Genomic DNA, 12212 nt, shown 5'->3' on the forward strand with positions numbered 1-12212 from the left:
AGTTCTGGGGATGTAGGAGAGACAGTCTGGGCAGGTGATGCTAGCGGGAATGGTGTTTTCCGGGGTTCTCATGCTTAGCAATGATTCAGACCAGGAGTTTGGGGACAGTGTTTGCCAGGAAAGGAGCAAAGCAGGAATGTCCAGTTGACGAGTGGCGCTGGCTTCTGACTGACCGCGCCCTTCTGTGGCACAGAGCTTTCTCTCCGCTTTGTTGGATTAATGGGGACACATTTGCTCTAATTTCTTAGACTGATCCCGGAGCACCCTAAGGACATCTTAGGACAAACAAAGTGAAGTTAATTGGCCTCATGGATCTCTGTTACTTTTTCCTGAGCTACATCACAGTCCCCATTGAATAAGGGAGCCCAACGCCACCGACATCCGGGAGTTTAACCCCCTTGAACTTGACATTGATCCCAAGTGCACTTCTGTGCGTTCTGTAGATCAGTGCTCACCATCCCCGTGCAGAATTCCAGCTGCGCTCACTGCTGTACCTCTGACTTCTCTGGAAACCTCTCCTTGCTGCCCACCCACACACCCCTCTTCCTCAGCTGGACAGTGTTCGTCTTTGAAGACCTGGCATTAAACCTGGGCTGCTCGAGTCATGCTGTCTGACTGTGGCTGCTCTTTCTCCCTCCCTGAACAACAAGGCATATTCAGCTGGCTTCTCTGATTTCATGTTTTCTTAGACGGCTGACTTTTTCTGGCCAGAAGAAGGGATCTTTTGTTCTCTTAGAGGTGCACACAGTAGGCTAGTGCAGGCGTGTAGTGAGTCTCGTGAGTGTTGTGCGCACAAGTGTTGCTAATAGGCACTTTTGATGTGGTGATTCCAGTAGGTGATATTTGACATGTGTACGTGCCCTGGATTTCTTTCCTAACATGGTGTATCAGAGAATGGTTATCATAATTACTTATTTTTGGTGTCTCAGAATTCTCCATAGGTCTTGTGAATACAGTAATTTGACATGTTATTTTTAATTTAATTTCTATTTTCCTGCCTTCATTTTCCTGCACACACTTGATCTGCTCCAAGTTTGACTCTTAAGGATGTCACGGTAGCCTGGCAGAGTATCCTAGGGTTAAGCTGGCCTTTTCTTCCCTGAGATGTATCTCGATGTGATACTCTTGCCCTTTGTTCATCAAAGCTTTGTTCATTACAGCTTATCTTTGATGATGGAATTATGGCTCTTGTGCCCTTGATTTTGACTGCTTCCCCTCATATAAACCTATGATAGACTGCAGCACACACACACTTAGACACTAACAGTGTGTAAGCAGCCTTGTATTTCGGTTTCCACTTGTTAGTGCTCAACAATGTTACTTATCTACTCATCTTGTAACTTGTTTTTTTATGAGGTTAGAGTGGTAAACATGGCTCATTCTAGCTGAGAAAATTTAGATGCAACAAAATAAGCACAAACAACATCTAGGCCAAATAACTGATATGTGTGTGTGTGTGTATTACATTTTTATTTCTTTTAGGAGTCCAACCTCTTGAGTCCGGTGCAGGATGGCACGAAGACCCCACAAATCGACAGCAACAAGGGCAACAACTACCGGATCGTCAAGGAGGTCAGCAGACGGGCGTGCTTTCTCTGCCTGTTCACACACAGGTGGCTTTGGCTCATATGTGTGTTCCTTTGCTGTGTTTAATGTACTGCTTCATCTCTTTAAAGATCTTAATTAGGCTGAGTAAGCTCTGTGTGCAGAACAAGAAGTGCCGTAACCAACACCAGCGGCTGCTGAAGAACATGGGGGCTCACTCGGTGGTGCTGGACCTTCTGCAGATCCCCTATGAGAAGGTTTGCCCCTTTGCTGTCTCCCTTCTTGCAGATCCCCTATGAGGTTTGCTCCTTCCTTTCTTGTCTCCCTTCTGCAGATCCCCATGAGAAGGTTTGCCCCCTTCCTGTCTCCCTTTTGCAGATCCCCATGAGAAGGTTTGCCCCTTTACTGTCTTCCTTCCATTCAAATGGATCTCATTAAAATGGATCATGAAGTCATAAAGAACTTCTCTCCCCTTGTTGGGGTTTCCATCCCACCTAGTACTCCACAGCCAACCAAGCCCCAAAGAAAATCACATAGAGATCTCCATAAGTTATAAAGCTGATTGGCCCATTAGCTCAGTCTTCATATTAGCTCTTGTAGCTTATATTAACCCATTATTCTTATCTATGTTAGCCATGTGGCTCAGTACCTTTCACAGTGGGGCAGGTCACATGTTGCTTCTTTGGAGTCTGGGCAGGAGTAGGGGGAATGGGCTTCCTCCTTCCTAGCATTCTCCTGTTCTCATCGCCCCGCCTCTACTTCCTGCCTGGCTAATCAGCGTTTTATTAAAATACATGATTGACAGAATATAGACAATTCTCCCACACCACACCCCCTACATTGTCCAGCATCCTTGAATTCTTTTCTGTGTTTCCTATGCACAAGTGTGAGCTTTTATGCAACCCCACTCCTGCCTTGCAAATAAGGAGGAAGCATGACACGCTGTCCCCGAATCCCACACACCATGTTCCCTCCATGTCCTGCTGACGGAATCATCTGTAGTAGAAGCCTGCAGACTCTGGGCTTGGTTGTGCTGTCTGCTTGTCTCTCAGTCCTGAGCTCTCTTGTTGATTGTTGGTGATTTTGAAGCGAGTCCCCCCTTTCCTCCAATGCTCAGGTTTGGTTTCCTATCTTCGGTGGGAACATAGAAGGGTTCTAATTTCTGTGTAGACTTCCTCGCAGGCACATGTGGCTCCGATTTGTTCCAGTGCTAGTGATGTGTCTTCCGGGTTCTCCACTGTCAGAAGCCCCCTCTCCCTTTGTAAGAAATAACTGTTCTGTGCAGAGGCTCCATTGAAACTTTTCCATCCCTCAGCTGGCTTTTAATTCACATATTTGTTAGCATAGGCACTGGAGGGTAATCAGAATGTCTGGGAGAAAGAGGGGCAGCGTAACAAGGAGAGGGTGGGAGGAATGGGGTAGACAGACAGGAACAGTAAGAGTAGGGAAAGGTCTAGAACACGGAAATGAAGGGACAGGAGTAGATGGAAGGGGTATAGAGACACAGTGAGTGTAGAGAAAGGAAAGCGTGGGACAGAGCATGCACATGGGCATCCGTGGTGGAGGGATGCGGCTTTGTGTAAATCCGTCCTCTGTTTCTCAGTGTCATGCGCTGCCCTTTCACCTACAGAATGATGAAAAGATGAACGAGGTGATGGATTTAGCCCATACCTTCCTGCAGAACTTCTGCCGGGGGAATCCACAGAATCAAGTTCTCCTTCACAAGCATCTCAACTTGTTCCTGACTCCTGGAGTAAGTATCGTGGTGACCCTAACGTTTACAGCAGTGTGTGCACTGGTCTGACCCCTCACGTTTACAGCAGTGTGTGCACTGGTCTGACCCCTCACGTTTACGGCAGTGTGTGCACTGGTCTGACCCCTCACGTTTACAGCAGTGTGTGCACTGGTTTTACTGCATGGTGAGAAGAATTTTATCATTTTCCCCTTGTCGAGATTCACTCCATAAAACTGAGTGTTTCCTCAGAACAAACTCTTAAAGTCATTTGAAAATTCAGACAAGTTTTATATGCCAGTAACAGTTTCATTTATAATGTGCAATTTAATGTTAGAGTAAGGGTTTTAGAACAGAGAACTAATTTGATGGCACCATGGTGAAGTTAAACATGGGAGCTGGGGTACAGCTCAGCAGGAGACAGCTTGCCTAGCATGTTCAGGACCCAGAACCACAAAACCCAAACCAAAAACAAACCACAAGAACTAAATACTGAATATTCAAAGGTTGCATTAACTGTGGTCTGTTAAAAGAGTGTAGGCAGAGCGTTCACTGTAGAAGTGTGAGGACCTCGGTTCAGATCCCCAGTGCCCATCTAAGCCAGGTATGGCCTTGTGTGCCTGTGATACCAGTGGTGAGCAGCAGAGACAGGACCACAGGAGCCTGCTGGCCAGTCGGCGTACCGGGGATCAGTCAGGTTCAGTGAGAGACTCCGCCTCAGGGGAATAAGATGGAGAGTGACAGAGGATCCTGCTTTGGTTTCTGCTTGTACATGTATGGCACATGTACCCCTCACCATACATACCTGTATACACAGCACACATGCTTATACCATGTACTTACAAAATGATAAAAAAGCATTAGCAGATCTTAAGGAAGAACCACGTTGGAATAAGGGTAAATTATCCCCAAGAACGCAGTTGCTGGTCGTGTACTTGCCGACTTCCTCGTTCCAGTTGAGCCCCATTGTGAGGCAGATTTCCTTCAGTGGTCAGTGAAGGAAGAGAGGCCCTGATAGTCCACGGTGGCTTCACATAAATCACGAGGCCCATAGCAGTCAGGGAACCTAAATGATGCAGGATAGGAGGGTGATCTCATCACAATCACGAGAGCGCACCCCTCTGCTCAGCTCCTCGAGGCGGAAACCATGCGGCACATCTTCATGAACAATTACCACCTGTGCAACGAGATCAGCGAGAGGGTCGTCCAGCACTTCGTGCACTGCATCGAGACACACGGCCGCCACGTGGAGTACCTGAGGTTCCTGCAGACCATCGTGAAAGCAGATGGCAAATACGTGAAGAAATGCCAGGATATGGTCATGACCGAGGTAGGTTTTCCGTCTGTGTCTCACGAGCTTCACATAAGCTGGCCTAGATGTGCATGGTCAGCTCAGAGCAGGGGAAGACCTCCGAAGCGATTGCTGAAGCGCTAGTAGGGTCTACGCTGGTGCGGTGAAGCAACACAGGACAGTCTGACGTCAGGATTGTCTTCAGAGTTTTTCTGTTTGATCTGTAATGAATTTGGGTCTGTTAAATAACAGGTAATTTTTTTTAACTTAAAAGATTGTGTGTGTGTGTGCGTGTGTGTGTATGAGTGTGTTTGTGTGTGCCCATGTGCATGTGTGCATGTAGGTGCCTCTGGAGGCCAGTAGAGGGCATTAGATCTCCAGGATCTGGAGTAACACATACTTATGAACTGCTTAATGTGGGTGCTGGGAATTGAACCTGGGTTCTCTGCAAGAGCAACAAGGACTTCCAGCCATTCAGCCACCGCTCCAGCTCCTACAGTGGGTGGAATCTTAGGAGATCACAAGATTATTTGGAATTAACATAATTTTTCTCTTTAAATTTTTTTAGTAATGTAACAGCCGTTGAGCTCTGGTGGTTCCTGCTCTTTCTGAACTGCAGGATGGGTGTTTTCTGCTGCTGTTTGTAATAGCTTTGAAAAACAACACGAGTTAATTAAAAATGATTGGCAGGGCTTCATTAGAGCAGTAGGAACTGGGTATTTTAATAAGATAAGAAGGAAAATGAATGACCCACTTTGGAAGAGGTTGATGTGGGCTGGCTGCTCACTGGGGACACTAAGGTGCTCCTTTGGAGAGCCAGTGACCAGATGCGCGCTGGCAGACTGCACATCAAAGCAGCGTCACCCACGGCTGCAAGGCAGTCCATTCCCCAGGGAGTCACATGGGTCTGGGGAAATTCCTATCGCCATATGCCTTCTAGTTAGAAAGGAGAGATGTCTCCATGTTGATTTCCTGTGCCACCCGGAAGTCTTAGGCCTTGGACTTTTACGTATGGGTTGTGAATGAGCCACAAGCAGACAGTGACGCAGACACATGGGTCCTTCATGTGACGTGTATCAAAGGGATGCTTCTGTGTCAGGAAATATTTGTGATATTATACCATAACCATATTTTAGCACATACATTTCTTTGCAGCAGGACTATCAAAGTGAGCCCATCAATCAATTGGCTTATTGATTTAAATATGATAACTAAATTGAAATTTATATATCATTTGTAACCTGACCAAACATCTCATATCAGGGTTAGAAAATTGTTATCAGTAGTAGATAATAGATAACAGCATGGCTTTCAAAGCATACACTAACATATGAGGAACAGTTATGTCCTAAGCACTGCCCCTTCTCATTTCTTTGCCATCTCAACTCTCTGTTCTATTTTCTGATGCCTTCCCATTAAATGAGGAATTTTCCAGATTTTTATAAAGTTGTAAGTATTTGAAGCAGTGTACAAGGTTGCTCACTTAATTGCTGATGTGAATACTTCCTTATGATTTTTAATGTGTATGTAAGTGTGCCTTATCTGTGGGTGTATGCATGTAAGTGCACTGCCTGAGGAGGCCAGAAGAGGGCGTCAGATCTTTTGGTCCTCTGCAGAAGCAGGGAGTGCTTTTAACTGCTCAGTCATCTCTCCAGTCCCTCACTGTATTACTTTAGTAAAAACAAACACAGGAACTCAGATGTTTGGCTCCCCTGGTGCTGGGATTCTAGGTCTGTACCCCCAGGGCCTGGCTCTGTACCTTCTGTCATTTCTCCTGTCTGGTTTCAGAAGCATCAGTAGCTGGTCACTTGGCACCTGACTTTGACCTTTTTCTCCTCCGGCCTTGATGAAGCTCTGTGTTTTGCGGTGTTTGTGTTGGTTTCTGTTTGTAAATGGAGATCCACATCTAGCTTCTGCTGTCTAGCTTCTCTCTTCTGCATTTCAGCTGATTAATGGGGGTGAAGACGTGCTGATATTCTACAATGACAGAGCGTCCTTCCCTATCCTCCTCAACATGATGTGTTCCGAGAGGGCCCGCGGGGATGAGAGCGGCCCCCTGGCCTACCACATCACCCTCGTGGAGCTGCTGGCCGCATGCACGGAGGGGAAGAATGTCTACACTGAGATCAAGTGCAATTCTCTCCTGCCCCTGGATGACATTGTGAGGGTGGTGACCCATGACGACTGTATCCCTGAGGTCAGCCTGACACATGCCTGTCATCTGTAGAACACTCTTGTTTGTAAAGTTCACCTGGGGGTCGACGTCTTCCATAGTAATATTTATGATGATATTACATATTTAGGAGAGGCATTAACTGTACTTAGTTATGTAATCTGCAAAGTGGAAAAGAGCACAAAGATTCCGAGTTTTATTTGCACAGAGGGAAGGCAGGTCCCTTGACTAAGAACTACAAATGTCTCTGAAAGTCTGCGCATGGTAGCGGGCTTGCAGGGAAAGATTCTCTTGTAGCTTTTGAGCAGGAACCTGGTGGCTCATTGGTGAATCAGTCATTGATTAGAGAGCCTAGGCCGGTGCTGCAGGAGCCCACATTAGACTCCATGCGTTCACCTTGCTGCATAGAATGTGTGTCTTCCTGAGGCCGTGCCCACACCATCTCTCAGCCTCACTTGTATTTCAGCTTTGATGTTTGATGCACAGTACCTCACAGAGGACGATTATTGGTTGAGGAAATCTTTCTACTAGTGAGGCTTCCAAGAACACACAGTATAATGATTTCTTTCTTTTCTGCTATTTTGGCATGTATGACGGATCATAAATATATCTATACTCTAAAGGACATAAACCCCAAAGGAATCAGGGGAATTTTCCGTCCCTATTCAAGTAGCCCCGCGCCATGGCAACACAGTCACGGACCTGAAGGAATATTGATGTGACATCATTAACATCTCAGTCCAAGGGTCCTTCATGCCTGGGGGTGGGCTGAGATGAGATGACAGAGAGGGGTGGAGTGGAGGAGAGGACCATGGGCTTGGCCCTTATCTGAGGTTCTGGTCTTGGCCACGACAGACCCAGGTTTAATTCTCAGGGCCCCGCCTTTCCTGTGTTTACTGGAGTCTCCCACCTCACGCCTTACTGCTTCAGAGGCGAGTTTTCGGGCTGTGTGGATGTGGCCACCCACCTCTGATTAGCTCTCATGCCTTCCCCAGGAGGATCAGCTCCAGGAGGGTAATGCTAGGTGTGGTTCTGGTTGTCCAGCAAATTCAACAGTGAGTTAGGATCCTATCCACTGGTCCCTAATTGTGTGGCTGACTCCAGCGGCCGCTCAGCACTCCCACCGCGTCTGTAGGATTAGTAGAGGGTTGCAGTCAGTAAGAGGAGGCATGGGAAAGTCCGAGGGGTTTCACGCGTGGGGGATGCAGTCCATACAGCTGCTGTGGAGACGATGGTTGTCTATGTGTCTCAGCTCTTTTTAGCCCGTGGCCGGTCTCAGCACAGCACGTGCCAGTGAGGATTTCTTTTTCTAGACTTCAGTGGCACAGCTGGAAGCCCTGCAGGCAGGAAAGCTGCCTTTGGGCCTCGTGGTTCTGACTCAGAGTCCAGGAATCCCATGGGATGATTGACAGGATTTGCTTCTGTACACAGCCTTCTCTTGGAGACTTCTGAGTTCTTCCGAGTGTCTCAAGGATGCTCGGCTTGCTTTGAGTAAGGCTCTGATTTTCACAGCAAGCTCTGGGCATAGGGTAATGGAATGCTAGACTCCGGGCTTCGCTGGGCCAGGGCAGACGCTGTGAAAGGGAAGAAAGCAGGGAACCTGTACACGCACCAGATAAACTGTAATCTACTGTGGGATCCCACCCAGATACCATTCCATGCTGTAGGACAGAAGGCCGTCGGTGAAAACATCCAACTTGCCTTTGTGTTTGCAACCTGCCCAGGTCAAGACTGCATACGTGAACTTCGTCAATCACTGCTACGTTGACACGGAGGTGGAGATGAAAGAGATCTACACAAGTAACCACATTTGGAAGTTATTTGAGAGCTTCCTGGTGGATATGGCAAGGGTAAGTTAAATGCTCTTCATGTGGGCTAAGAGCATCGGTATTGATCGGTATTGATCGGTATTGATTTTGGTTAAGCAGTAAATAGATGAACATTTGCAGTTCACCCAACTGCATTTTGATTTAGTCTGTTTTGTCCGTGAGGCTGTGGCTGAGTGCTAGGAGATCGTGGGTGACGCGTGGCAAGGTAACGTAAACCAGAGCCCTAGTATGGCATGTGCAGTGACAGGTGACGTGTTGAGCGTCCACCTGTATAAAGGACCACATTTGTCTGCTACTAAATGGAAATCAGGAGCCTGGCTACATGGCTTAGAGGAAACCTTCGGCATAGGCCGTTTTCAGCTTAAACTCTTGCAGTGAATGCAGTTAAAGCCGCAGGTGGAGGAGGCCTCAAGTGGTCTGGGAAGATGGTGAGCTCCTGGCCTGTTACCGTCTTCCCTGGCTCTGGTCATCCGAACTTTCATGTATGTTTCCCAAATCATATTCAGCTTTTACTTTGAGTCCATTTTCTTTTTTTTAACTGGGAGGTGGCATGTGTCAGTGATGGCATCTTACAGACGACACCATCTGGCATCTGCCCTGCGAAAATGAGCAGGCGAGGAAAGGTGCCATTTCCCCTTTTGTGTCTTCTCTTTCACCTAACAAATCATTATTAACACCCAGGGAACTTTTATTTTACATCTTTTTCAAACAAGGCTTCATTCCATAGCACAGGTTGGCCTGGAGTAACCCAGGCTAGCCATAAACTCATGGCCATCATCCTGCCTCAGCCCCCCAAGTGTTGGGATGACAGGTGTGAGCCACCATGCCAAGTTCTCTCATTTGAGTTTAAGATGTAGAATCTGAACAAGGATTTTCCTAGGAAAGGCAGTGCGTCCATAGCTCCTTAGACCTCGCCCAAGATAAGGTGACCCGTCAGTCCCTCGGGCCTTCCTGCTTCCCCCAGTGCTGGTAGCTTAGGCAGGCCTCAGCTGGATGTGTTTGAGGATGGGGACTACCGAAATCTTACAAGAATGATTGCTTTGCCGTACCCGGTGGTTCATGGCCTCTATCGACCCTTTCTGGAGAGGAACGATGAACTATCAGAGCTCCCGCTGTAAACCCAGACACCCGAGAACACCCATGGACGATATAGTGGGTCAGTCCTTCCAGGCCAGGAAGTCTTCCTGCTTAGTCAGGGTTTCCAGGCAGAATGTGCTTATTTTCCTTTCGGTGTGGCAGAGCGAGCGAGAGCTTCACTGGGTTCAGGTACCCGCGAAAGTAGAGCCTTTCTGCGTCCTGTCATTTTCGTGTGGCTTCCTAGAAGTCACTGTGCCCCTTCTCAGCTGAATCGCAGTGAGAGAAACCACCCAGTTCTCCCACATTTAGCGCGTACCATTTATGTTTGTCACCACTGACCCTTGGAAAGCGTGGCTCTGACCAGCTGCAGGCAGCTCCCGAGTCCTTGAAGCAGAGGATGACTTCAGGGCTGCACGTGCAGGGAGATGCTGAAGAGCTTCCAGGTGAATGAGCATCCGCAGAGCTGCCTGGCGGCACTGATGAGGATAAGCTGAGAAGGACGGAGGGTGTATTCTCCACGGTACAGGCCTCAAGCTGAAAGGGTGCTGATCTTCATGCTCAGCAGTGCAGGCCATAACGCTAAAAAGGAGTTTATTTCCTTAAAACCAAAGAAAGCTGACCGGGCTACCCCTGGACCCACACACCCTTTCCCCTTATGAATTCAGAAGCTGCGGCCGTTTGTTCTGAGTTTGCTTACGTTGATGATTGTGAAGTGCAATCCATCACAGAAAGGCTCTGGAAGACCTTCCTGGAATCCCTGCCTGTCTGTCCCGAGTTGACTGCAGGTTCCTCTCAGGTTCTTCTTTGTCCTCCAAAGTCCTTCTCCATGGAGGACATGAAACCACCCAGCACTTTCTGGAAGAGGGTTCCTTCCTCCCTCTGCAGAAGGTGAAGGAGCCACTGAAAACTGAGTCCTGCTCCCCAGAGTCCTGGACCCAGCACTTGGGAGACAAGACACTTGAAACAAGTCTTAAGCAGCACCACGGTTGGTTTGGGGGCATCCTGAGAGCCACTGCAGTAGAGTGTGGCAGCTAAGAGCAGGGGGGCCACAGGAATTAGTCAGACTGGGTTCAGATCCAAACTCCGCCTTTTTCTAAGCACCTTACATATATTGGGAAGGGTACTGTAAAGGTTCTGCCCCTGAGTCACCGTATAATAAATACATTCCCCCGGGAAGAGCTGGTGAGGTAATGCACCTCAAGCTCTTGGTACATACTGCACTTTGCAAAGGGCCTGGTGACGTTATATCATGACCAGGATCATCACAAAGCTATGAGAGCCTTTTGGGCAGGGCAGCTTCACGAGCTTCCCTATACCTAAAGGATGTTGGTGACATAATGACATTGAGGGTGAGGTGAAAACAAACTGTCCACACAGTCAAGAGCCAGACGAACATTAACCTGGGCTTGTGAAGAGCAGTCCTGTAAGATCAGACATGGCAGGGGTCAAAAGGGAGAATCATCAGAGCACGCGGCTTGGTGTCCGACATGGCAGGGTTGAAGAGGAGAGTCGCCAGAGCACGCGGCTTGGTGTCCAGTCTTAGCTTTTAGCATCTACCTGGACAGTTGTAAAAAGATGTCGTTACCATGTTTGGCATGCTTTGGTTTCTATTTCTGCACAACTTAACATTTAAAGACTCTTGTACCGAGTTTTCTTTTTTATGGCGTCTGCCTTGACTTTACTTGGGCATCAGCGAAGGCCGGTTCAGTTAAGCGAAGATGTAGTGTATGTCAGGAGTGTATTCCCGTCCTCCCTATCATGAAGCTTGGAAACATCCAGGTGATTTCATAATTTTGCTCCTGGAGTCCAGGTCATAATTTGCTAGTAGATTCTCCTGTTTGTTACAGAATGGGGAGGAAGGCTTCTACGCTCCCCTCCACCCTCCCATCTCCAGCAGCTTCTCAAATGTAGCCTTCACATCTCCCCCTGTTCTCCCCATGACTTTTACTGATTCTCTTTTGAATCATGTCTGGTGTGCTGTTTCCATGTCTTTGGATTCCCTCTAGCCTGTCTGAGCCTACACAATTGTATTTCATAGAATTTGGGGAACAGGTTGTCTGAAAAGACAAATGTGATGGAGGAAGGTCATTGGCTAATACAGAAGCTGCCTTGGCCCATTTGATTGTCCAGACTTTAGGTGAGTGGAGTAAACAGAACAGAATGCTGGGAGGAAGAGGAAGTGAGCTCAGATGCAGGGCAGCTCCTCTCAGAGCAGACACAATGAAGCAAGCCGCCAGGTCAGACATGCTGAATCTTTCCCGGTAAGACTGGTGCTACACAGATTATTAGAGATGGGTTGATCGGGATATGAGAATTAGCCAGTAAGGGCTAGAGCTAATGGGCCAAGCAGTGTTTAAAAGAATACAATTTGGGTGTTGTTATTTTGGGACATAAGCTAGCCAGGCGGCCAGGAGCTGGGGCGGCAGGAACACAGCCCGCAGCTCCCACTACACAAATGAAGTCTCAACGCCGGCAACCACATAATGTCTGCTTCCTTCCCATGCTTTTCCGTGGTCATCACTGCCAGGCCTGGGGTTCTCGGAAAGCCCTCTGGAGTCACTGTGA

General features: G+C 47.9%; 1 protein-coding gene across 2 annotated transcripts in view; it reads left to right on the forward strand.

Moving 5' to 3' along the window:
- Window positions 1-12212, forward strand: part of Itpr2 (inositol 1,4,5-trisphosphate receptor type 2) — a 398346-nt gene that overhangs the window by 171866 nt on the left and 214268 nt on the right. For both annotated transcript variants that reach the window (XM_057792035.1, XM_057792044.1), the window contains 6 exons: window positions 1483-1572; window positions 1677-1802; window positions 3176-3298; window positions 4407-4607; window positions 6514-6765; window positions 8466-8591. In XM_057792035.1, coding sequence (XP_057648018.1) covers window positions 1483-1572; window positions 1677-1802; window positions 3176-3298; window positions 4407-4607; window positions 6514-6765; window positions 8466-8591 — 918 coding nt within the window. The remainder of the gene's footprint in view (window positions 1-1482; window positions 1573-1676; window positions 1803-3175; window positions 3299-4406; window positions 4608-6513; window positions 6766-8465; window positions 8592-12212) is intronic.

The sequence above is a fragment of the Chionomys nivalis genome, chromosome 1, assembly GCF_950005125.1.
Source record: "Chionomys nivalis chromosome 1, mChiNiv1.1, whole genome shotgun sequence".
NCBI classification, from domain to species: Eukaryota; Metazoa; Chordata; class Mammalia; order Rodentia; family Cricetidae; genus Chionomys; species Chionomys nivalis.